This window comes from Bufo bufo, chromosome 3 (genome assembly GCF_905171765.1).
Source record: "Bufo bufo chromosome 3, aBufBuf1.1, whole genome shotgun sequence".
NCBI classification, from domain to species: Eukaryota; Metazoa; Chordata; class Amphibia; order Anura; family Bufonidae; genus Bufo; species Bufo bufo.
The window spans coordinates 351,553,686-351,580,451 of record NC_053391.1 but is presented as its reverse complement, the minus strand read 5'-3'; the positions used below and the strand labels follow the sequence as shown (position 1 = coordinate 351,580,451).

The window sequence follows — 26,766 nt, the reverse complement described above, 5'->3', positions numbered from 1 at the left end:
TTAGGGGAGATGCCCACAACCAATATGGCGGCTCGGTGACTTCCGGGTGTCAGTTTCCTTCGCTGGGAATTGGCCGCGCCGCTCCTGCGTCACTGTATCCGTGCAGCTTGTTTATCCTCCGCCAGGATCGGGCAGGTCTGTTGTCTGCATAGTTCTGTGTGTATTACATGTAATTGGGGTTACACAGCGGCGGGGCGGGGGCTCCCCGGTAAGTGCCTTAGGGTTAGTAGTGCCGGGGGCCCCGTGTAATCCCCTGCTCCAGAGGCTTCTTTGTCACGAGACTGCTAAATATAGAGGACGGTCTCATATTAGACTGCACATCTCAGCGCTGTTCTCCCCCTGATCGGATGTCTGTGGGCATGTTTAGTCACCCCTGTATAAACGAGGCAGTAGTCTCTGGAGAGGATAGAGTTAACACAGGGTTTGCTTATGTTTATATGTATCACAGTAATGTAAACCTGCCATAGAGCGCTTCACATTAACTCTTTAGTTCCCAAATACATTTTTATGTTTGATACCTAGGACTGTGTAGGCAACATTCATATGACTGCGCAAAAAAGCAAGAAACTGCAAAATAGTCCATTTTTAATGGCCGTTTTCTTCCATGGATTGCCATACTGAGAAACGTCCCGCTTGCATTGTATGGGGGCTGTCTGTCCATAAAAACGGACCAAGTAGGAAATGGCCTATTTTTTGACAGCCGTTGTTAAAAAACTGCAGTGTGAATAGACTGCAATGGTTCTGTGTGAATGTGCCCTTACTGGAGCGAATGCCCATCCCTGTTATAAATGGCCTGTGTGACTTGACCTTCACTATAGACTGTATATATTTGCAGGGCACACGTTACGTTCTAGCGGTTCAGTGTGATAGTCGTAGAACATATTGGTTTCTCTGAAATAGTCATGTGAGATCATGTGAGCGCCTCACTCCTATACCAGGAATGTTCTAATACTCGGATGTTCTAATACTCCCCCCCCCCCCCCCCCCCCCCAAGATCCGGGCTACAGGGCGACCATTAAACGTCACAGGTCACACAGCCACTCATGAAGGTGTAGGGGGGTCACATGCGACCCAGAAATTGATGCTACACAACGTTTGCAAGAAATTCAACAGGTTTGGATTTCTTGAAACGACTTGCGAGTCACAAAGCAATTCTATTCCCTTTTATTAGTTGCAGTGGCAGCACTCCACTGCGCTCTTTGGCCAAGCAGTATGGGACACGGCCAATGTTGCCTCCGCACCCCAAAAAAGTAAAACTTGTTCTATTTTTTTGCGGTGCGGGCGGATCACGGACCCATTCAAGTTGAATGGGTCTGGATCCGTTGCGGCAGCCACACGGATGGTGCCCTGGCATTGGTGACCGCAAATTGCGGTCCGGAACGGCCGTGTGCGAGAGGCCTTAGCCTGAAATGGATTATAGGGAGGAGAAAGGGGGCAAATACCCTGGGGCATCTACCACCCTCCTCCCAACTATTCTGATCAGGGACTAATGAGAAACCTGTGAGCACTCTTTGGAGCTGTATGGTGGGATTAGTAGTGTCATTGGACAGTTGGGGGAGGTATTATGTAGGTACTATATAAGGCTCCATTCACACGTCCGCAATTTCGTTCCGCAAGGAATTGCGGACCCATTTATTCCCCGGACACAGAATTGCGCATCCGCACTTCCGGGGCCGCAAAAAATAGAACAATTGCGGACAAGAACAGGCATATTCTATTAGTGCCGGCAATGTGCGGTCCGCAAAATGCGGAATGCACATTGCCGCTTTCCGTGTTTTGCGTATCCGCGGCTCGTTGGATCTGCAAAACACATTGCGGACGTGTGAATGGAGCCTAACAGTATTAGGGCATTAGATGGAATAGTTGTTTTTAACTTCTAGAATGCAGTTATTCCAATTTGAAGAGGATATGTCGCCTCTCCTGATGTGTGTTTTAAAGTACTTGCATTCCCCATGTAATCATTTTGGAGCATCTCTTCTTATGATTGTATGTTGTGCCATTCCTCTGTTATTCCTGCTACAAGTTATAAATGAAGTGCCAGCTGTCTGCAATAGAGGTCCAGCTGGGTTTTACCAATTGGTGGTGCATCCCTGCGCAGCCTGACACTGTCAGCACTGATTGGACAGTGTCAGACTGTGCAGTGACATATCTCCAAACTGGTAACACCTAGTTGGACCTTTGTTGCAGACTGCTGACCATCTAGTAGGAATAATAGCAGAGTGGCACAACATACAGTCATAAGAAAAGATGCTCCATCATTGATATATTATATAGGGAATGCAAGTACTGTATTTTTTAGACTATAATGCGCAAGAAAATGGGGTAAAGTGGCAGTGCGTCTTATAGTCTGAATTAGGGTTGTCACGATATTAAAATTTTGATTCGATTTCGATACAATAAAGTATTGCGCTACTTGATACCTTTCGCTACCACACAAAAAAATTAAAACACCAAAAAAGCAGTTTGCATTCCGCATTTTTATAGAACGTCCGGCCCATAATAGAACAGTCCTAATTTGTTTTATGGGGGGAATCGCGCATTTTAACCACTTCAGCCCCCAGTGCTTAAACACCCTGAAAGACCAGGCCACTTTTTACACTTCTGACCTACACTACTTTCACCGTTTATTGCTCGGTCATGCAACTTACCACCCAAATGAATTTTACCTCCTTTTCTTCTCACTAATAGAGCTTTCATTTGGTGGTATTTCATTGCTGCTGACATTTTTACTTTTTTTGTTATTAATCGAAATTTAACGATTTTTTTGCAAAAAAATGACATTTTTCACTTTCAGTTGTAAAATTTTGCAAAAAAAAACGACATCCATATAGAAATTTTGCTCTAAATTTATAGTTCTACATGTCTTTGATAAAAAAAAAATGTTTGGGTAAAAAAAAAATGGTTTGGGTAAAAGTTATAGCGTTTACAAACTATGGTACAAAAATGTGAATTTCCGCTTTTTGAAGCAGCTCTGACTTTCTGAGCACCTGTCATGTTTCCTGAGGTTCTACAATGCCCAGACAGTACAAACACCCCACAAATGACCCCATTTCTGAAAGTACACACCCTAAGGTATTCGCTGATGGGCATAGTGAGTTCATAGAACTTTTTATTTTTTGTCACAAGTTAGCGGAAAATTATGATTTTATTTATTTTTATTTTTTTTTCTTACAAAGTCTCATATTCCACTAACTTGTGACAAAAAATAAAAACTTCCATGAACTCACTATGCCCATCAGCGAATACCTTGGGGTCTCTTCTTTCCAAAATGGGGTCACTTGTGGGGTAGTTATACTGCCCTGGCATTCTAGGGGCCCAAATGTGTGGTAAGGAGTTTGAAATCAAATTCTGTAAAAAATTACCTGTGAAATCCGAAAGGTGCTCTTTGGAATATGGGCCCCTTTGCCCACCTAGGCTGCAAAAAAGTGTCACACATCTGGTATCTCCGTACTCAGGAGAAGGTGGGGAATGTGTTTTGGGGTGTCATTTTATATATACCCATGCTGGGTGAGAGAAATATCTTGGCAAAAGACAACTTTTCCCATTTTTTTATACAAAGTTGTCATTTGACCAAGATATTTATCTTACCCAGCATGGGTATATGTAAAAAGACACCCCAAAACACATTCCTCAACTTCTCCTGAGTACGGGGATACCAGATGTGTGACACTTTTTTGCAGCCTAGGTGGGCAAAGGGGCCCATATTCCAAAGAGCACCTTTCGGATTTCACTCCTCATTTTTTCCTGAATTTGATTTCAAACTCCTTACCACACATTTGGGCCCCTAGAATACCAGGGCAGTATAACTACCCCACAAGTGACCCCATTTTGGAAAGAAGACACCCCAAGGTATTCCGTGAGGGGCATGGCGAGTTCCTAGAATTTTTTATTTTTTGTCACAAGTTAGTGGAAAATGATGATTTTTTTTTTTTTTTTTTTTTCATACAAAGTCTCATATTCCACAAACTTGTGACAAAAAATAAAAACTTCCATGAACTCACTATGCCCATCAGCGAATACCTTGGGGTCTCTTCTTTCCAAAATGGGGTCACTTGTGGGGTAGTTATACTGCCCTGGCATTCTAGGGGCCCAAATGTGTGGTAAGTAGGTAAATGACCTGTGAAATCCGAAAGGTGCTCTTTGGAATGTGGGCCCCTTTGCCCACCTAGGCTGCAAAAAAGTGTCACACATCTGGTATCTCTGTATTCAGGAGAAGTTGAGGAATGTGTTTTGGGGTGTCTTTTTACATATACCCATGCTGGGTGAGATAAATATCTTGGTCAAATGCCAACTTTGTATAAAAAAATGGGAAAAGTTGTCTTTTGCCAAGATATTTCTCTCACCCAGCATGGGTATATGTAAAATGACACCCCAAAACACATTCCCCAATGTGTGACACTTTTTTGCAGCCTAGGTGGGCAAAGGGGCCCATATTCAAAAGAGCACCTTTCGGATTTCACAGGTCATTTTTTACAGAATTTGATTTCAAACTCCTTACCACACATTTGGGCCCCTAGAATGCCAGGGCAGTATAACTACCCCACAAGTGACCCCATTTTGGAAAGAAGAGACCCCAAGGTATTCGCTGATGGGCATAGTGAGTTCATGGAACTTTTTATTTTTTGTCACAAGTTAGTGGAATATGAGACTTTGTATGAAAAAAAAAAAAATCATCATTTTCCACTAACTTGTGACAAAAAATAAAAATTTCTAGGAACTCGCCATGCCCCTCACGGAATACCTTGGGGTGTCTTCTTTCCAAAATGGGGTCACTTGTGGGGTAGTTATACTGCCCTGGCATTTTCCAGGGGCCCTAATGTGTGGTAAGTAGGTAAATGACCTGTGAAATCCTAAAGGTGCTCTTTGGAATATGGGCCCCTTTGCCCACCTAGGCTGCAAAAAAGTGTCACACATGTGGTATCGCCGTATTCAGGAGAAGTTGGGGAATGTGTTTTGGGGTGTCATTTTACATATACCCATGCTGGGTGAGAGAAATATCTTGGCAAAAGACAACTTTTCCCATTTTTTTATACAAAGTTGGCATTTGACCAAGATATTTCTCTCACCCAGCATGGGTATATGTAAAATGACACCCCAAAACACATTCCCCAACTTCTCCTGAGTACGGCGATACCAGATGTGTGACACTTTTTTGCAGCCTAGATGCGCAAAGGTGCCCAAATTCCTTTTAGGAGGGCATTTTTAGACATTTGGATACCAGACTTCTTCTCACGCTTTGGGGCCCCTAGAATGCCAGGGCAGTATAAATACCCCACATGTGACCCCATTTTGGAAAGAAGACACCCCAAGGTATTCAATGAGGGGCATGGCGAGTTCATAGAAATTTTTTTTTTTTGGCACAAGTTAGCGGAAATTGATATTTTTAATGTTTTTCTCACAAAGTCTCCCGTTCCGCTAACTTGGGACAAAAATTTCAATCTTTCATGGACTCAATATGCCCCTCACGGAATACCTGGGGGTGTCTTCTTTCCGAAATGGGGTCACATGTGGGGTATTTATACTGCCCTGGCATTCTAGGGGCCCTAAAGCGTGAGAAGTCTGGAATATAAATGTCTAAAAAATTTTACGCATTTGGATTCCGTGAGGGGTATGGTGAGTTCATGTGAGATTTTATTTTTTGACACAAGTTAGTGGAATATGAGACTTTGTAAGAAAAAAAAAAATAATTCCGCTAACTTGGGCCAAAAAAATATCTGAATGGAGCCTTACAGAGGGGTGATCAATGACAGGGGGGGGTGATCAATGACAGGGGGGGGGTGATCAATGACAGGGGGGTGATCAATGACAGGGGGGTGATCAATGACAGGGGGGTGATCAGGGAGTCTATATGGGGTGATCACCACAGTCATTGATCACGCCCCTGTAAGGCTTCATTCAGACGTCCGGATGCGTTTTGCGGATCCGATCCATCTATCAGTGCATCCGTAAAAATCATGCGGACATCTGAATGGAGCTTTACAGGGGGGTAATCAATGACAGGGGGGTAATCAATGACAGGGGGGTGATCAGGGAGTCTATATGGGGTGATCACCACAGTCATTGATCACGCCCCTGTAAGGCTTCATTCAGACGTCCGGATGCGTTTTGCGGATCCGATCCATCTATCAGTGCATCCGTAAAAATCATGCGGACATCTGAATGGAGCTTTACAGGGGGGTGATCAGGGAGTCTATATGGGGTGATCACCACAGTCATTGATCACGCCCCTGTAAGGCTTCATTCAGACGTCCGGATGCATTTTGCGGATCCGATCCATCCATCAGTGGATCCGTAAAAATCATGCGGACGTCTGAATGGAGCTTTACAGGGGGTTGATCAATGACAGGGGTGTAATCAATGACAGGGGGGGTGATCAGGGAGTCTATATGGGGTGATAACCACAGTCATTGATCACGCCCCTGTAAGGCTTCATTCAGACGTCCGGATGCGTTTTGCGGATCCGATCCATCTATCAGTGGATCCGTAAAAATCATGCGGACATCTGAATGGAGCTTTACAGGGGGGTAATCAATGACAGGGGGGTGATCAATGACAGGGGGGTGATCAGGGAGTCTATATGGGGTGATCAGGGGCTAATAAGGGGTTAATAAGTGACGGGGGGGGGGTGTAGTGTAGTGTAGTGGTGCTTGGTGGGACTTTACTGAGCTACCTGTGTCCTCTGGTGGTCGATCCAAACAAATGGGACCACCAGAGGACCAGGTAGCAGGTATATTAGACGCTGTTATCAAAACAGCGTCTAATATACCTGTTAGGGGTTAAAAAAAAACACATCTCCAGCCTGCCAGCGAACGATCGCCGCTGGCAGGCTGGAGATCAACTCTCTTACCTTCCGTTCCTGTGAGCGCGCGCGCCTGTGTGCGCGCGTTCACAGGAAATCTCGGCCATCGCGAGATGACGCATATATGCGTGACTCTGCGCAGGGCTGCCACCTCCGGAACGCGATCCTGCGTTAGGCGGTCCGGAGGTGGTTAAATAAAACATTTTCTGTTACTTTTTATTTAATAACTATTAGCCCCCTTAGGGTCTAGAACCCTTGTCCTATTCACCCTAATAGACATCTATTAGGGTGAATAGGACTTTACACTGTCCCTGCTGTCCTGTGCTTTGTGCACACAGCAGCAGGGAGCCTACCATGGCAGCCAAGGCTTCAGAAGCATCCTGGCTGCCATGGTAACTGATCGGAGCACCGCAATTTCACTGCTGGGGCTCTGATCGGAAGCTGCCACTGCACCACCAATTACATTTCTGAGGAGATGGGGACGGGACCCCACCAATGAATATAATACTGAGGGGAGGGCCACCGCGCCACCGATGATTATAAGGGCTCATGCACAGGAACATATTTTCTTTCTGTGTCCATTCCGTTTTTTTTTGCGGACCGAATGCAGAATCATTCATTTAAATTGGTCAGCAAAAAGAAAACGGAAGTTACTCCGTGTACATTTTGTTTCTGTATTTCTCTTCCGCAAAAAAATATCCTATTATTGTCTGCATTTCGCACTACAATAGTACTGTTCTACTAAGTGCCAGCTGTTCCGTACCGCAAAATACGGAATGCACACAGACGTCATCTGTATTTTTTGTGGATCCGCTTTTGGCGGACCGCAAAATACATAACAGTCGTGTGCATGAGCCCTAATGCAGAAGGGGTGGGGCGCACTGCGCCACCAATGAATATAATTAACCTGGTAATACAAATGTAAGCGGCGGGTTCTGGCCATATCACACAGCCGGCACCCGGCCTCAATGACAGGGTAATCCCGCCAAACCCCGTCAATTAGCCCCTCAGGTGTGAGATTTATTGCAGATTTCCTCTAGCTGAATGTCTCCATTCATTTCAATGGAGATGTATTGTGCACAGAAATCCGTAACATTATTCACACACCATCTGCAGCATAATCCGCCCAAAAAAATGCAACTTTGAAAAATCCGCATTTGTGGATTTTGTCGCGTAAATTTCCGCCATGTGTGAATGCACCCTTACATCACTTATCCCACAAATTGCCTCAATTTGCCCATAGAAGGGATTTCAGAATGTGAAAACGTGACACAGGCGAACCAGGGATCATACAATATAGTAATAGGAGAATTTTACAATTTGGTAGTTCCATAATTTTGTGGATCCAGACATGTAGTTCTTTAATATGTCCCGCCATATGTTGTGTAAGTTACATAATATCCAACATTCTGTGTTTCTTCTTGTAGACTATTGAAAATGTCTGGCATTTTTGAATCTTTACCCTGTTCAGAGTGCGTAGACTGGGGTGAAAAGAGGAACGCTATTGCATCAGTTGCAGCTGGAGTTCTTGTAAGTTAGCGTTACTGTTATTTAATAAGGTATCCAGGAACGTGCATTATTGATGCCGCTGCTTATCGTTTGTCCTACAATATACATTGAAATGAGGCTGTAGTTTTAAAGGAGTCGTCCAGTTTCATGATATTGATGACCTATGCTCAGGATAGGTCATCAATATCGGATCAGTGGGGGTCCGATTCCCGGAACCCCTATCAATTAGCTGTTAGCTCATCCAAGCATTGCATCCACTTGACTGTTTACCTATATGCTGTCTACATTGTAGTGGTGGTGCAGGGTAATTACAGCTCACTCTCCCATTCAAGTGAATGGGACAAAAAGCTGTAATTACCCTGGACCACTGCTACAGTGTAGACAGCGTGCAGGAAAACAGTAAAGAGAACGAAGCGTTTGCACAAGCTCTTTGACCCCTTCCAACGGCTGATTGGTTGGGATGCCAGGAGTCGGACCTCCAGCGATCTGATGTTGATGACCTATTTTTGCTGATACAAAGCTGCTGACAGACATAGGTGAGGACCCGGGACAAGAGGTAATACATGCCTCTGTCCTTGGTTTTTAGTGGACATAATACTGAAAAAAATCAGCGTTGACTACTGCAAGTGCCGCTCCAGCAAGTGCACAGGAAGTGTACTGGTGGTGGGCCTGCAGGCTCTGTATTAGGCTACTTTCACACTAGCGTTCGGAGCGGGTCCGTCTGATGTTTCATCAGACGGATCCGCTCCGATAATGCAGACGTTTGCATCCGTTCAGAACGGATCCGTCTGCATTATTACTTTGAAAATTTTCTAAGTCAGAAAGTAGCCTGAGCGGATCCGTTCAGACTTTACATTGAAAGTCAATGGGGGACGGATCCGCTTGAAGATTGAGCCATATGGTGTCATCTTCAAGCGGATCTGTCCCCATTGACTTCCATTGTGAGTCAGGACGGATCCGCTCGCCTCCGCACGGCCAGGCGGACACCCGAACGCTGCAAGGGTTCAGGTGTCCGCTCACTGAGCGGAGCGGAGGCTGAACGCCGCCAGACGGATGCATTCTCAGTGGATCCGCCTCCACTGAGAATGCATCAGGGCTGGACGGCTGCGTTCGGGACCGCTCGTGAGCCCCTTCAAACGGAGCTCACGAGCGGACAACTGAACGCAGGTGTGAAAGTAGCCTTAGCCACACTACAGCCCCTCCTCTTTGTTACGAGTGACAGCCGTAGCAGTCTCCTTGTGGAACTCTACAACCATCACACACAGCAGAGGAGAGGGGCTATGGTGAGGCGTATACACTGCGCCTGTAGCACACTCCCGGTGCACTCGCCATTGTTATGTGTGCAGTTTATTTTGGCGCTATGTCCAAAAAAACGAGACCTGTGCATTACCTCCTGGGCCCTATCCATGTGTGTCAGCAGTTTTTATATAAAAAAAAACTGCTGACAGATCCCCTTTAAAGGGAAATTTAGACAAAATGATGTCTCCTCCAGCAGTCTGACCATGCTTGTAGTGAACATATTATGTACAGCCCCATTCATACTCTGGCATGCGATTGAAACATCTCAGAGGATAGTATTGTGAAAGTCTGAGCTACATAACCCAATGTATATACCCTTCTGTAGCATTATTCTGAGAGTCATGACCATTCGGCTCTGTTTTGAGTCTTTTAGTTCCTGAATGCTCTGTGAATGTAAGGTCCATATCTGCTATGCAATACACTTCCTTTCTATGCACAGACTTGTTTGAGGTCTACGCCACTCAGACAAAAGAAAACCTGAAAAATCATGCTCTGCTCTGGCATAAAACAGGCAAAGCAATGAGATGAAGAAGGAAATAGAAAGTCACATATCTGTTGTTTTTAGAAAGTGGTACATTCGTACATATATAATAATAAAGGGGGTTTACCTGGCTACAGATATTAATGACCTATCCTTAGGATTAGATCATCAATATCTGATTGGTAGAAGTCTGACACCTGACACCCTCCGCTGATCAACTGTTCATGGCAGCCGCCAGTGTTGGATCTAAAACAGAGAAAGAAGAAGGAAGCAGACAGCGCCGTTCTGTGTGTAGTGGCCATACCGGGTTACTGCAACTCAACTATCGTTCACTTAAAGGGGTATTATCATCTTAATGATCACTGTTAAATCTGTTAATGATTTAACAGTGATAATTTTTCTAAATATATTTAATTAACAAATTCCCACCCCATAGAAGAAAATAAACCTATACTTACCTGACTGTTGTCTTCCGTCTCCCCTGGTTGTGGCCACCGCTCTTCTCAGGAATCGCGGTGGCCGCGCGTGCGCAGACGACTTATCTTCTCCCGGCCGGCTGCGCGCTGTACTGAACGTGCACGCCGAGGCCGCGCATGCGCTATGGTGATTTCTTCCTGGCCAGTATAGTATACTTGCCAGGAAGAAGTCACCAGGGCGCATGCGCGGCCTCGGCGTGCGCGTTCAGTACAGCGCGCGGCCAGGCCGGGAGAAAACATCAATCAAGATGGAGCCCGCCCCCTGACGAAACTAGGAAGTGGACAGCGCGCCGGGAGCAGGTAAGTATTAAACGGCGTGTTGAGAATACCCCTTTAAGGCCTCATGCACACGACAGTATTTTTTCACGGTCCACAAAACGGGGTTCCGTTGTTCCGTGATCCGTTTCCATTTTTGTTTCCGTGTGTCTTCCTTGATTTTTGGAGGATCACCAGACATGAAGGAAAGTGAAAAAAAATCTATGTCAAGTTTGCAATGCAAATGATAGGAAAAAAACGGACGCGGACGACAATCTTGTGTGCCTCCGTGTTTTTTCACGGACCCATTGACTTGAATGGGTCCGCGAACCGTTGTCCGTGAAAGAAATAGGACAGGTCATATTTTTTTGACGGACTGGAAACACGGATGCGGATGACAAACGGTGCATTATCCGAGTTTTCAACGGACCCATTGAAAGTCAATGGGTCCGCAGAAAATCACGGACAACGGACACGGAACACAACAACGGTCGTGTGCATGAGGCCTAAATGGGAGCTGAGCTGCAGTCTAGCTCCATCCATTCTGTTGTTTCTGGCAGCTGCCAGGAACAGCTAATCAGATAGGAGGAAGGGGTATGCAGATGTCGGACCCCCAAAGATAGGTCATCGGTCACTGTAGCCCAAAAACGACTTTAATTTGAATATGGCATGTGTCCAGTTTTTCACAGGTTGGTGGATCATCATTGATGCTGCAGTTAAATATCCTTCTGAAACAGACCTGAATCACTCATACCATGCCTGCGGGGTTATAGCTACTGTAGCTTTTTTAATGTAAGTGACCACATTTACTTTTTACCTTTTCTTTTAAAAGCTGTCTTTACATCATGCTGAAATATTACCAACATACCACCCAGCCTAGTAGGCGTGGAGATTGCTTGTGTAAAGCATCGGGATGATGTCCATTTTAGTAAATTCTTGTAACACAGTATTGTCCCTTTCTCTGTTATTTTTCCTGAAAATCGGTGTGACCATTCTACTTGCCAAATTGGTGTGTCTCTGAATTTATCAAATTAAAGCTGACTATTTCAGTTTGTGTAGTGACACACCTTATTGGCAAGGGGAATGACTGTTAAAGGAGTTGTCCGGGTTCAGAGCTGAACCCGGACATACCCCTGTTTTCACCCAGGCAGCACCCCTGACTTGAGCATAGGAGCAGTTCATGCTCCGATGCTCTCATTTGCCCTGTGCTAAATCGCGCAGGGCAAAGGTATTTTCTGCAGTTCCAGTGACGAACCGGGCTCTCCATAGGGCTGCCAGGAAGCCCGGTGGCGTCACCGGCACTGATAGGTGGGCTTTAGCGCTGCCCTAGCCTATAAAACGGCTAGGGCAGCGCTAAAGCCGGCCCATCAGAGCCGGTGAAGTCCCCGAACACACTGCTGGGCGGAAGCCTCCACCCGGCAGTGTATTATTGTAAATAAAAGAGCCCCTTTCTTGCGCAATCCAGCGCAGGGCAAGGGAGTGCATCGGAGCATGAAATGCTTCGATGCTAACATCAGGGGGGCTGCCTGGGTGAAATTAGCTCTGAACCCGGACAACCCCTTTAATGTATTCATACATTACTAAGAAGATTAATGGAGGAACAACACAATGCAGATGCCCTAGGATTGTTATTTCATAAGGAATACAGGTATTTACCAAAATTGACATGCCAGGAGTGACAGGTCCTCTCTACACGAGCAATGAGAGGGATTTCACAATTCGTCAAAGTCGTTTTAAATTAGCAGTACTAAGCAAGTTAATGATTTCAGATAACTTTTTTTTTTTTAAGGATAAATGCAGTGTCCAATGGCCAGGTTCGTGGTGACAGCTATAGCGAGGGATGTACGGGACAAACAGGTAATAAAAAGGGCTTTGCATGATGTCTTTTTCTGTGTATGTGTGTGTATGTATATATTTTATATATTTATATATATATATATATATATATATATATATATATATATATATATATAAAGAAACTCCATGGCACTTCCAAAATTAATGTGCGTATTTTATTCCACCAGATGCGACGTTTCGGTCCTCACAATTAGGGATCAACCGGTATTGATTTTTTTAGGGCCGATACCGATAATTTGTGAACTTTCAGGCTGATAGCCGATAATTTATACCGATGTTCTGTGAATTTTTATTTTAGAAAAAAAAAATTCCTACACAAATCTGCTGAAAGTGAATATGTTTATTGTTAAGGTGTATTTTACATATTTTTTTTGTAAATCTTTCTTTTTCATTTATACTTAATATTTTTAATTTTTTTAATAACTTTTAGCCCCCTTAGGGACTAGAACCCTTGTCCTATTCACCCTGATAGAGCTCTATCAGGGTGAATAGGACTTCACACTGTCCCTGCTGCTCTGTGCACACAGCAGCATGGAGCTTACCATGGCAGCCAGGGCTTCAATCAAATCGTTTTTATTGTTCAAATAAAGTTGGCATATCACAAGACAGTTTGCGTCACAATTTTTTCTGATATTTTCTCCCCTCCACATCTCAAATACACAGAATTGTATAAAACATTATCATATGTCCATATATTTGATACATCTTCCACAGTCATTGTACATAATGAATATACCAAGATAAAGACAAAACATTTACAGAGTTATTTGACTGTTAAAACCCCAACAACTCCCACCCCCCCTCCCCCAACATCTAACCCCCCCCCCCCAAATCAGAGCATGAATTTTCAAGACCTTTTTATATTACTACATGAGTGTGAGACAACCATTCATTCCACAACTTTTCAAACTTCTGAGGACATCCTCTCCTAACAAACACTCCCTTCTCTAATGTTAACATATCATGCACCTTTCTCACAAATTCATCCACAGTTGGCGGACTCCCCTGGATCCACCTAAAAGCAATCAACTTCCTGGCCACATACAATAGTCTCCCCACTGCCACCTTGACCGCCTCTCCCCCACCAATCTCCTTCACATATCCCAGCACACATATCTTTGGGTCCTTCTGCACCCTCAACTCCAGGTTACGATTAATCAAAGTCAACACCTCATCCCAAAATCTACTTGGCACTGAACAAGACCAAAGCATATGAAACAGATCTGCACCTTCCGCCATACATTTTGGACAATTGTCATCGGTTCTAACCCCAATTTTCCGTAAAAACACTGGAGTTTTGTAGACTCTGTGGATGATAAATAGTTGTGACAACTTGCCCTGTTCACTTACAGACACTCTCGGGACTGCCTCCAATATATCTTCCCACTGTTCCTTAGGGATGTCCCCCAGATCCTTTTCCCATTTTCTCATCCTTGTAAGAGGGAATTCTATCAAAAATTTGTCTAAAAGCAGAGTATACACCTGTGATATCAAACCTCTCTTTCCTCCAGCTGGGAGAACCAGTTTATGGACCACATCCATTTTTGCAATAATGCATCCCTTCCTTATCGTGACATCATAGGCGTGTCTCAATTGCAGGTATTGATAGAACCACACTTTAGGAATGTTGAATTCCTGCTGTAGGCCTTGAAATGATTTAAATACATTAGTCTCGATCAATTGACCTATCCTCATTACTCCATGGGATTCCCAATTTCGGACTCCTGATAGAGAAATGAACTCTGGCAACAAGTTATTGTTCCATATTGGGGAAAGCTCTCCTACCCCACCAACTCCCCTGATCAATTTCACCTTTGCCCACACTTTTTTCATAAGCTCTATAAGCGTTACTTTCTCTCTCCCCCCATGCATCCCTGCACCTTCCAGAATACCCATAAGATCCCTACTACCCAACCAGTGTTGCAGTATCTTCCCCGTCACATCTGGTAGCTGAAATTCCATCCAACCCTTAAAATGTTGACACTGAGAGGCTAAGAAATAAATCCAGGCGTTAGGGACAGCCAAGCCACCTTCAGACTTGGGATATTGCAGCGTCTCCAGCTTAATCCTAGCTTGACCATATTTCCAGATAAGATCTCTAAATATCGAATGTATTTTCCTAAATCTCTCAACTGGGATCCATACAGGGGCATTATTCAATATGTATAGTAACTGAGGCATCATTACCATTTTTAGGAGATTCACTCTGCCCACCACCGACAAAAAGAGTCTACCCCATGTCCTTGCCTTCAGCCTAAAGGTATTTAGCAAAGGAGTTAAATTAAGCTCTTCAAAATCTAGCAGTCTAGGTGTTATATATAGCCCCAAATATTTAAACTTGCCCACCCAGGGAATCAAACTATCTGCCTGCACACCAGAGAGTGCCTGTCCGTCTACCGGCATCAAGGCAGACTTCTGCCAATTTATCCGAAGCCCAGAGAAGCCACCAAATTTATCTATTAAAGCCATGGCCGCATCCAGAGAGCCCCCAGTGCCACCCAGAAATAACATAGTGTCATCAGCATACATTGCCACTTTATTTTGCGTCTCACCATATCTAAACCCCACAATATGAGGTGACAGGCGGATAAGGGCTGCAAGTGGTTCAATTGCTAACGCAAACAACAAGGGTGACAATGGGCACCCCTGTCTGGTGCCTCTGGCCAAAGAGAAGCCATCTGACAGCCCCCCATTAGCTCTGATCCGTGCCTTTGGGCTTGAATACAACACTTTCACCCACTGAATAAATCGAGCACCAAAGCCCATGACTCTCAATGTTTCCCATAGGTAGTTCCATTCAACACTGTCGAACGCCTTGGCGGCGTCTAACGCAAGTAAGGCCCTATCTCCTCCATTATCTGCTGGAATATTCAGACTGGCATATACTCTACGGATATTTATAGCAGTCGATTTCCCAGGCATAAAGCCCGTTTGATCCGGGTGCACTATAGTTAGTATTACCCTGGACAGCCTGTTCGCCAACACCTTCGCCAGGAGCTTCACATCTGCTGTTAATAGCGAAATTGGTCTATAAGAATCAGGAACTTTGGGATCTTTCCCAGGCTTAGGAATAACTACTATGATAGCCTCCTGCATAGAATGTGGTAGCGAACCCGTCTCCAGAGAATATTCAAGAACCTTAAGTAATTCAGGAAGAAGTATCCCTTGCAACTTTTTATACACCTCCACTGGTATACCGTCTGCCCCCGGCGCCTTACCATTCGCCATCCCCCCAAGAGCTACCTCCAACTCCTCCAGCGTGATCGGCTCTTCCAGTCTCTCTCTATCCTCCTCTGATAACACTGATAACTGAGCCTCAGCCAGAAAGGCGGACAAGGCCTCCTCCGAGCTAGACGCCTTGGAAGCATAGAGAGAGACATAAAAACCTTTTAGAATATCTAATATCCCTTTTGTATCCTGGCTACTATTCCCATTACCATCCATTAGCTCTTGTATACAAGAGGAACCCCTCTGTGCCTGAGAAACCACTGAGAGCAAATGCCCAACTTTCTCTCCCTCCTCAAAAGATCTTTGGCGGTAAAAACTATGTTTCCTCTCTGCAACCTGTAGTAGATAACACCTCAGTTGTTCCTGAGCTACCTCCAGCGCCTCACTATTAGCCATGGTGGGGATTCTACCAAACTCCCTTTCAGCCTCTGTTACTTGTACATGAGCTTTAACATCTGCCTCTCTGGATTTAGATTTATGCTTACTTATTTCTTTGATCAGTACCCCTCTCAAAAACGCTTTCATGGCATCCCAGACTCCGTGAATTGAAGCCGTCCCTCCATTAATAGAAAAGTACTCCCTGACCTCCAGAGTAATCTCAGACAAATCACCAAGTACATTCAACCAATGCGGGTTACATTTCCACAGCCTCGGTCCCTGCCTAAGCACGCCCAGGCACAAATCAACCTGCACCAGGGAATGGTCAGACAACGACCGAGGGTGATAGACAACATCTCTTATCAATGGCAGCATAACATCATTAACCAAAGCCAGATCTATGCGTGATAATGAATGATGCGTAGCAGATCTACATGAAAACACCCGCTTATCCGGGTTACGCAGCCTCCAAACATCAAGTAAACCAGTTTCCCTCATAATATTCTTTAGAGCCACACTCCCCGGTGATCCACTGGCTCCTTCTACCCGACATCTATCTATGGAATCATTCAATGTACAATTGAAGTCCCCCACCAGCAGCCACGGCAGTCCAGGGAAGTCCGCCACAAAGGTCATAATATCCCTTATCAAAGGGGAAGCAAAAGGTGGAGGCACATACACTGACACCAACACCACCTGGATCCCATCAATCTTGCACACTACACACACATACCTCAGATGTTCATACCTTATACTTTTATGCACAATCACACTTACGCCCCTGGAGTGAGAGGAATGGATTGCATGTACCACATGTCCTACCCAATTTTTGTTCAGTCACTGCACATTATCATTGGACAAATGCGTTTCCTGCAAACAGCAGATAGCTGGCTGAAACCGACCCAGATATTGAAATATACATTGTCGTTTTCGTGCATCAGCCATTCCCCTCACATTCCAGCTCAACACTTTAATCACCTGTGTCATGATGAAAGATTACATCATGTTTGAATCTCACACTCCATACTAAAGTCACTCTCACATAATTCACGCCCCTCACCCATCTCTGACCCGTCACCCTCCCCCCCCCCCATCCCTCCCCCACCCCAGTAATCAGGCTACTTTGAAAAGTAACCCCAACCCCCCCCTCCCAAACATCCAACTCTAACGCAGGGCAATCTGTAAGCACCATGCCCAATGCTAAACAAAAATCACTTCTGATTCCAACACTCTCCCTCAGGTAGAGAATCCTCTCCACAACTGGGAAATACATTACTTGTCCCAACTTCCTACTCCTGCATCAGGATCTACCATGTGGTAGCAACACTCAATACACTTTATAACAGGTATAACGTTAAAGTGACATTAGGGTGCAATCCTATGCATATATAAAGTGAACACAAACTGCAAACTGTTTCCTTCAAGTGTCCAGGGCCCCACTTCTCAATTGCCTCTCGTGGACGTCCAGCCACTGTGTCGCTTCCTCAGGGTCCTCAAAGAATCTGGTGGATCCCAATGCCACCACTCGCAATCTAGCCGGGAACAACATGGCGTACGGAACTTGTAGCACTCTGAGCCTTTTCTTTATATCTATAAATCTGCTCCTCCTCCGCTGTACCTCATTGAAATAATCCGGATAAATGGACACTCTGACCCCATTCATGACCATCTCATCATTATCCCTTGACTGGCGTAGGATAGTGTCCCGATCTTTAAAGTGTAAAATCTTCGCCAGTATGGGGCGAGGAGGCCTGCCTGGCGGGAGCGGCCGCGAAGGGACTCTGTGCGCCCGCTCAACCGCGTACAGGGAAGATAGGCCCTTCTCATGGAATAACTGGTGCAACCATTTCTCCACAAACTCTGTAGCATTGGCCCCTTCTGTTTTTTCTGGCATTCCAACAATTCTCAGATTATTTCTCCGCGATCTGTTCTCTAAATCATCCGCTTTGGCGTATAAGGCAGCTATATCTTTCCCATTCATTTTTGACGCCATTTGCAGAGGTTGAATAACGTCTTCCAGTGAGGACACCCTCTTTTCCAAATCTGAAGTGCGCTCAGAAATCTTGTGCAGGTCGTGCCTGATTATGGACACATCTGATCTCAGGCTGCCAACTTGTACTGCGAGCACTTTAAGGGTACTGTTGCAGCTTGCCACAGCCACCATTATATCTTTCAGTGTGGGCTCCCTTGTGGAATCAACCCGCAGGTCTACTGGAACTGTTGCAGGGGCTGCAGATTTGAGCACCGGCTGACCGGAAAAAAACGGGTCATCACCGTCCATGGATCCGTCCTCCTGATCAGAGGAGGTAGGTATATCAGTCCCTTTATCACTGGCCGAATCGCCCCCTCCACCGTCCAGTCTGGCATATTTACTGAGTTTAGCAGCCGCGCTCTGGCTCACCGTCTCCTGCAGCGCCGACCCCTCTCCACTTCCGGCGCCATCTTGGCCTTTCTCCATGCGGTCTTGTTTCGCCAGTTTGGACGATTTCCTCGGCGTTTTCAGGCTCCCGATTTTGTCACCGCAATCACCGGACACCTTCCTCACCCCAGGTAAAGTAATTTCAGGCAGTTTGAGTGCGCTTCCAGTGTAAATGAGCAGGATTTTAGCAGGAGCAGTGAACAGTGCGTCTTACTCCATGCACTCACAAGCCACCATTCTCGGCAGCCAGGGCTTCAGGAGCGTCCTGGCTGCCATGGTAACCAATCGGAGCCCCAGGCTTACACTGCTGGGGCTCCGATCGGAGGAGGAGGGGAGAGGGGACCCTGTGGCCACTCCCACCAATGATTAATACTGGGGGGGCTTGGGTGGGGGGGCGCACTGCGCCACCAATGTTTTTAATACTGGGGTGGGGGGCGCACTGCGCCATCAATGATTAATACTGAGGGGGTTCGGGGGGCGCACTGCGCCACCAATGAAGATAAATCTCATTTATTCATATACAGGAGGCGGGAGCTGGCTGTAGAATCCATGAGCGGTAGCTGCGATCCGCGGCACCTGAGGGGTTATCTACTGCGGATCGCGGCTACCACTCATAGAGGTCGGGAGCCGGCTATGTGATTCTGTAGCCGGCTCTCGCCTCCTGTATATGAATGAATGAGAAATTTATCTTCATTGGTGGCGCAGCGGCCACAGACCCTGCCCTCCTCTTCCCATCTGTCTCTTCATTGGCGGCAGCAGCAGCATAGGGGGAGGGAGACACTGCTTCCTTCTCCCCTGTGCTGCTGAGGGAACACGGAGAGCACTGACAGCAGCACGATTTGTGTTCCCCATACGTTATCGGAATATCGGCAAAATAGATGCTGATACCGATAACGGTCAAAATCCTGAATATCGGCCGATAATATCGGTAAAACCGATAATCGGTCGATCCCTACTCACAATGGAACCTTTTTCATTGCTTGAAAAAGGTTCCATTGTGAGGACCGAAACGTCGCATCTGGTGGAATAAAATACGCACATAAATTTTGGAAGTGCTGTGGAGTTCCTTTCTTTATATTTGGTTGGTGGATCGCATCTACAGCCAGCCGCTGGCACTCCTACTTTTCTGTCTTGAGTGCAGTGCTTCCCAGTGTTAAATTTATTTATTTTTATTTTTATATATTATATATATATACATACACACACACTGCTTTGTAGAACAAGTCTAAAGCTGGCCAAAGACCTTAGATTTATGTGAGATGAACCCCACTGATTTCGCCAGAACCAGGCGACGATCTAATGTTTGTGAGGGCCTTCCAACTCTCCGTACATGGTAGATGTTGAGGGAGATGAGGATAGGGAAATTGGATTTCAACTACTGTGTCATTAATTTCTCTGGGAGATAAGCCACTGCCAGACTCCTCTGGTAATAACTGCCTCCGCCTCTTCCAGCTGAGAACACTTGCGTGGACAAACTGAGCAGGGAATCCAGAGTGATAGCTGTCAGCCGAACAAGCTATCTTATGTGTAAGGGTGGCTTAATTTTTTTTATTTAATTTTTTCTTCGTATCCACTCATGTGTTTACCACAAATGACTCCACGCCTAAACCCAGGCCCCGTGACATTTCCATTCCGTACAATTACAGTGTGGGAAGTACTTCCATCCCATACAGTAAATGTAGGAGGCAGGAAGGGGTTAAACATGCATGGGTGGGACTATGGATAAAGCAGTGGTTCATAAAGTGAATAGCACAGAAAATGTCTGTAGTCACATTTCGGCAGATGTGTTAGCCTGCATTCACATTGTGCTTTAGCCCTCTGTAGGGCTTTTCTTTTGGGTTATACATTTGAATACTCAAAAATTGTATTCAGATGTATAGAATGATGGATACGTTGACTTTAACTGGCTAAACTGTTTGACCTGCTTTTTGTTCCTTTCCAGCATTTTTGACAGACAGAATGGCATAGTAGACTGTGCTATTCTGTCCAGCAAAAATGTTGGAAAGGAATGGAAAGCAGGTCAAATGGCATCTTTTGAACTCTGCTTAAACCATTAAAGCCAATGTATCCATCATGGTATATGTCTGAATATAGTTTTTGGGTGTATACCCCCTGAGGAGGGCTAAATTCAATGTGAATGCAGCCTAAGAAGTTCAGTTATTGAGAATCTGTGTTTCAATGGTTTTATCTCAAATTGTCCTCTCACTCTCATCCCACTCACTTTTTGATCAGATGCAATCCGGCTTCAGACCAAATCACTTCCTTGAAACTGCTCTAACCAAAGTTGCCAACGATCTGCTAGCTGCCAAAGCTAAATGTCACTACTCTGTGCTCCTCCTTCTTCACCTTTCCTCTGCCTTAGACACTGTTGACTACTCTCTCCTCCTACAAATCCTCTCTTCCCTTGGCGTCAAAGACCTAGCCCTCTCCTGGATCTTCTCCTACCTCACCAACAGAACCTTCAGTGTTCCCCATTCATACACTACCTCCTCATCATGCCCCATTTCTGTCCCCCAAGGCTCTGTCCTGGGTCTCCTGCTTTTCTCCAATTATACATTCGGCCTGAAGCAGGTCATAGAGTCCGGTGGCTTCGAATACCACCTCTACGCTGACGACACCCATATGTATCTCTCCGGCCCAGATGTTGCTTCCCTCCTATCCAGAATTCCAGCACGTCTGTCAGCAATGTTTTCATTCTTCTCTTCCCGATTCCTAAAACTCAACATGGAGAAAACTGAATTCATTGTCTTTCCCCCATGTCACTCAGCCCCTCTACCTGACCTGTCCATCACAGTTAATGGCACAACACTTTCTCCAGTCTCGCAGGCCTGCTGCCTGGGGGGTAACATTGGATTCTGCCCTGTCCTTTAAGCCACACATCCAAACCCTCACCTCCACCTGCCATTTCCAACTTAAGAACATCTCTCGTATTCGTGCCTTCCTCACCCCTGAGTCAACTAAAATACTAGTGCATGCTCTCGTCATCTCCCTCCTCGACTACTGCAACATCCTCCTGTGTGGCCTCCCATCCAGCACTCTCGCTCCCCTCTAATCTACTCTCAACTCTGCTGCCAGGTTAATCCACCTCTCCCCTCATTTCTCCTCTGCCCCCCACCCCCCGACTCCCCATTGCCCAGTGAATTCAGTTTAAAATACTTATAACTACATAAAAGGCCACACACAGTCCCCTCCTTACATCTCTGACCTGCTTTCCCGATACATCCCCACACGTAATCTTAGATCCTCACAGGACCTCCTCCTCAGTTCTCCTCTCATCTGTTCCTCACACAATCAACTACAAGATTTTTCACGTGCCTCTCCCTTACTCTGGAACTCACTACCCCAACACATCAGGCTCTCCCCCCAACATCCAAACCTTCAAGAGTAACCTGAAAAGCCACCTCTTCAGGAAAGCCTACCACCTGCAATGAGCATGCTGCCACCACAGAGCCACAGGAGCAGCCTATACCCTCACCTACTGTGTTCTCCACTTCCCTTACAGATTGTAAGCTCTTGTGGGCAGGGACTTCTACCCCTCTGTAACAGTCTGTTAATAATTTCTTGTTTACTGTGTTTTTTATTTCTGTGTAACCCCAGCTGGATGTACAGCGCCAGGGAATTAATGGCTCTTTAAAATAAATAATTATAATAATGGTAAATCTGTAAAGACCTTTCTTTGATATATTTTTTTTTGCATTCTAGGTGCTCGAATTTGGCTTTTCATAGGTTTTATGTTGGCCTTTGGCTCTCTGATTGCTTCCATGTGGATATTGTTCGGCGGTTATGTGGCCCAAAGTAAGTATGCTCAAAGCCAAAGATTGGTGTGTTGCACAAAGTAGCTACACCACTTTCACATTGCACACCAAACCACAAAAAATGTCTGTGTTGACTACATGACCATGTCAATGCAGATTTTCCCCTGGCAGCTACATTGTAGACCTTCATATTCCAAAAATATTCTGCTGCTATCCCAAGCTCATGGTTGTGTCCCTAGTCCAGGTCACTGAAACCACTTCATGTTAGGACTGGGCATATATCAATCCAGAACAGTGGGACAGTAACAGCTGAATTATCTTCTGGATAGGAAAATAACAATAGGTGATTGTAAAACCCGTTGAATTTCCTATGAAGTTGAATGGAAGATGGTTGTGCAGCACCGTTTAGTCCTATGGATGCTTCTGCTGTAAGACTATCACAGTGCATCAGAAAGAATACTTTAGAGAAGAAACAACAGTGGAAATTGTGCTGTTTTTCTTGCAGATGCTACTGTGGTGTATCCCGGGATAGCTGTGTTTTTTCAAAATGCTTTTATATTTTTCGGGTAAGTAAATATGCTTTTTACTTTTCTTGTTTTTAACCCCTTGGTCTCATGCACCATAAATATATGGCACTGGGATTCTGTACACTGATGGTGACTAGATTGTGGGGGCACAGCATTTTTCCCACATGGTCACAAAATCATAAGGGAGGGGGTCCTGGGTGGATTTCAGGAATCTCCTACTAGTTTGGCTCCATTTTTATGTAGGCCCTCGGGCTAAGGATTCTCAGTAGGCCCCTTTGAGGTGTCACACGCGGCAGTAAAACAGCATGTATTGTAGATATTGCCAAAGATTTCACCTATGCAATATTTTAACCTGTTCTGCTGAATGAAATAATTAAAGGTGGTCATATACAATAGAATGATAAATGTCAGCCGAACTCAAAAATTTTGGCCTAACTTTCCGACCAATTTCAGGGTGTCCTTATTCTCCCCTCTGATGGCAAATGGTGGGAAGAAAAGCATGCTGCACAATTTTGTCTAGACTCTGACGAACCCCATAACAGTCAGTGAGGTCCATCTGGCTTTCAGTTATGTGCCTAATCCAGTACTTTAGTTATTTTCCATGTTCTATTCCTAGGATGGAGCAGAACAATGGAAATAAGTAGTGCAGATCTGAGCATACCCTTAGATGAAGCACTTTAGCAGTACACTGTCTTTAGATATAATATTCTGTATCGTGAAAAATCAGCATTCTAGGGTCTACAACTAAACTATCTCTTCAATGGCACTACTCCATGTATGACAATAAAACTTTAAATATAGACATACTACCATCATACAAGAAGCAAATATATAATATAATATAAATATATATATATTACTTGTTACTGAACAAAGCACACTATACCATCATTACCAATAATACCACTATACAAGTGCCAAATAATACCACCACACAATGACCACATATTAGCACCATAGAGTGACTGACTATTACCATGGTCCTTTTACTGAACAAAAACCACTATAGAAAGACCAATATTACCAGACTACAGTGACCATGTAATGGTAGATACCAGTTTACACATATACTCTGCAGACTATATAAGTGATTACAGTACATTTATATCCTGTGGCTTGCAGATGATATCCTTGGTAATTGATTGTTATCTTCACTTCCCCTTTCCTTCTCCATCTGGTTCAGACCACCATGATGACTTTGCTCAACCACGACATTTCTCTGTAGAATTTGCCACATAGACATCTTTGGCTCCTTGCTTTTTCAGCACCCTCCCCACCTAATACTCACCTTATAGGCAGCACACAGTGTGCCACACATTAATAATGTACCCTCGCTTCAATTAGTGTCTGAAACTGTAATAGTGCCCTCTTTGTGCCTCACTCAGTATTTATTTTCCCTTTATGCACCTGTTTGTAAAAATGCCCCCTTATATGCTAGCGCTGTGGTGGCGAGAGATTCATTCTAACACATGCACTGTGAGTTGTAACTAGGTTAGGATCGTGCACAATGTACAGCACTTGATCATAGAAGTACTAGGAGCATATAGTTGGAACGGGAACGCAGCGCTGGCCCATACAAAAATCTTTTAATAAGTATCAATGAAAAAGTTGTCACTCTAATCAAAGGGTGACATGAAATAAAAAAAAAATGTATTGGATAAACCCTTTAATCCATGTTTCAGAGGTTGGCCGTTTTACAAAAATCCATAATGTCTAGCAAACAATGCATGCTGCAGATTTGAAATGTTTCTTTTACAACATAAGTATTGGATTTTATGAGAACCCCATTTTCACCCTCATATGTAATATTAAAAATAATAAAATGCTAAACTGTAGGTACAAAATTGGAGATATTCTAATCCATTACCACCTTATTGGGTCATTTTGGTTTATGAGGGTTTTGTGAGAAACCCCGTTCATATACATTATTTAGCACATGGATCTGTACAATGTATGGCGCTGTGCTTAGTAAGATGCGAGAAGGTCGCAGTGCCCACAGGAGCACCGCTGCCTTCTCAAAACAGGTGATTGGCGGGGTCCCTGGTGTTGGACCCCCACCAATCAGATACTGATGACATATCCAAAGGAAAAATAAATCTCAGAAAACCTTTTTAAGAGAGAAGTCCCAAAATCGGGACATGAGTGGGGGACCTGGTGTGTCCATGCATTGCATGCAATAATAAGGGGCATTTAGAGGAGGGAAAAATACTTTTCATAACATGCTGTTCATACAGAAATTATATTCTTCACATTTCATAATCCTAATTAGATTTATTTTCTTTTACAGGGGACTGGTTTTCAAGTTTGGTCGGACTGAAGATTTATGGCAATAAAGAACACTCACACATTACATCGCTTTGCACATTCCCATATGACTTTTTTCAGACCCCAACCTCTTTGCTATTATGAATGTTGGACGACTACTTGTATTGTAAGCTGTTAGTAACTTTATACAAGTCCTTGCACTTTTTGTTTCAACACAAATACTCTGTGGTTTCTATGTATGGATTTTGTAAGAATAAATGAAGTGTTTAATAAAAGCCAGTACTGGTGTTTAAACTGGTTTGGGATCTTATTATAAAGATATAGTATAGACCAGGCATGCTCAACCTCTGGCCCTCCAGCTGTTGTAAAACTACAACTGCCACAATGCCCTACTGTAGGCTGATAGCTGTAGGCTGTTCGGGCATGCTGGGAGTTGTAGTTTTGCAACAGCTGGAGGGCCTCAGGTTGAGCATGCCTGGTATAGACCTAGGACGGCAAGGTTCCTGTCCGGGGCCTCAGGGACTAGACTAAGAGAAAAGATTACGGTAGGTTCTTCTAGGAACCGCATAGGGACACTAACTATACCTGCTGCAGATCTCCACTCCTTGACTTCTGCATTGGAGCTTTACCATTCACATGTTCCTGAATTCTCTAAAGAAATTTGTGTTGCTGTGATGTGAGATTAATTTGGGCCTTTTGGATATTTTTATAAAAAATTATAATACACAATTCCAAGAGAAAGACCAACATGGAGAAAAACAAAGCTACAGTGAATGTTAAGAGAAAAAAAAATCAAACACATTATAAAGTCATAGAATTTTTTTAATTTAAAATAATAATACAAATGATTCCTATTATATGCATGAAAAGTAGTTACAGCTAAATAGTTACTTAAAGAGGCTCTGTCACCTGGTGCTAGCATACCCTACTTGGCATATAGCCAGGTAGGGCTGATAACGCTGACAAAAAGCATACCTTTCTTCTTCTTCTATTAGGTCCTGTTTGGCAGGAAAATCAACTTTTAAAAACATGCTAATGAGCAAAAGGAGCATTCGGAGGCGGGCTTAAGCCTTCCGAGCACTGCTTCTGTGACGCCCATGTAATTATACTGCCGCCCCTTATTCTAATAATCACACCCCCAATCCTTTTGACTGACAGCGCTAGGCCCACTGGTCTAGAGCTGAGATCCTGCTTCTGCGCACTCACATCTATGACGGCGCGTGTGCACTGGACATTTCCCATTCCTCTTGGCTAGTGTATTCCTCTGGTGCGCACACGCTGTCATAGATGTGAGGGCGCGGGTTCTCAGCTCTAGACCAGTGGGCCTAGCGCTGTCAGTGAAAGGGATTGGGGGTGTGATTATTAGAATAAGGGCGGCAGTATAATTACATGGGCGTCGCAGAAGCAGTGCTCGGAAGGCATAAGCCCGCCTCCGAGTGCTCCTTTTGCTCATTAGCATATTGTTAAAAGTTGATTTTCCTGCCAAACCGGACCTAATAGAAGAAGAAGAAAGGTATG

The 26,766-nt window shown here is 44.7% G+C and overlaps 1 protein-coding gene across 2 annotated transcripts; it reads left to right on the top strand.

Moving 5' to 3' along the window:
* Positions 1–25,545, top strand: TMEM50A (transmembrane protein 50A). 2 transcript variants are annotated; one of them, XM_040424466.1, is made up of 7 exons: positions 1–135; positions 8,227–8,329; positions 11,499–11,611; positions 12,609–12,676; positions 22,404–22,496; positions 22,962–23,022; positions 25,271–25,545. In XM_040424466.1, the coding sequence occupies exons 2-7, from the start codon at positions 8,237–8,239 to the stop codon at positions 25,314–25,316; spliced, it is 474 nt and encodes a 157-aa protein (XP_040280400.1). In that variant the 5' UTR covers positions 1–135; positions 8,227–8,236; the 3' UTR covers positions 25,317–25,545. The 2 variants fall into 2 exon arrangements, with proteins under 2 accessions (XP_040280400.1, XP_040280401.1); XM_040424467.1 differs by having other exon boundaries at positions 119–208.
* The last annotated feature ends 1,221 nt before the right edge of the window (positions 25,546–26,766 follow it).

Bases quoted from the DNA above. Each gene is read 5' to 3' on its own strand.
- TMEM50A (XM_040424466.1), top strand. From the start codon at position 8,237: ATGTCTGGCATTTTTGAATCTTTACCCTGTTCAGAGTGCGTAGACTGG. The intron at 12,677-22,403 runs GTAATAAAAAGG...TTTGCATTCTAG, and splicing joins GGGATGTACGGGACAAACAG to GTGCTCGAATTTGGCTTTTC. The intron at 23,023-25,270 runs GTAAGTAAATAT...TTTCTTTTACAG, and splicing joins AATGCTTTTATATTTTTCGG to GGGACTGGTTTTCAAGTTTG.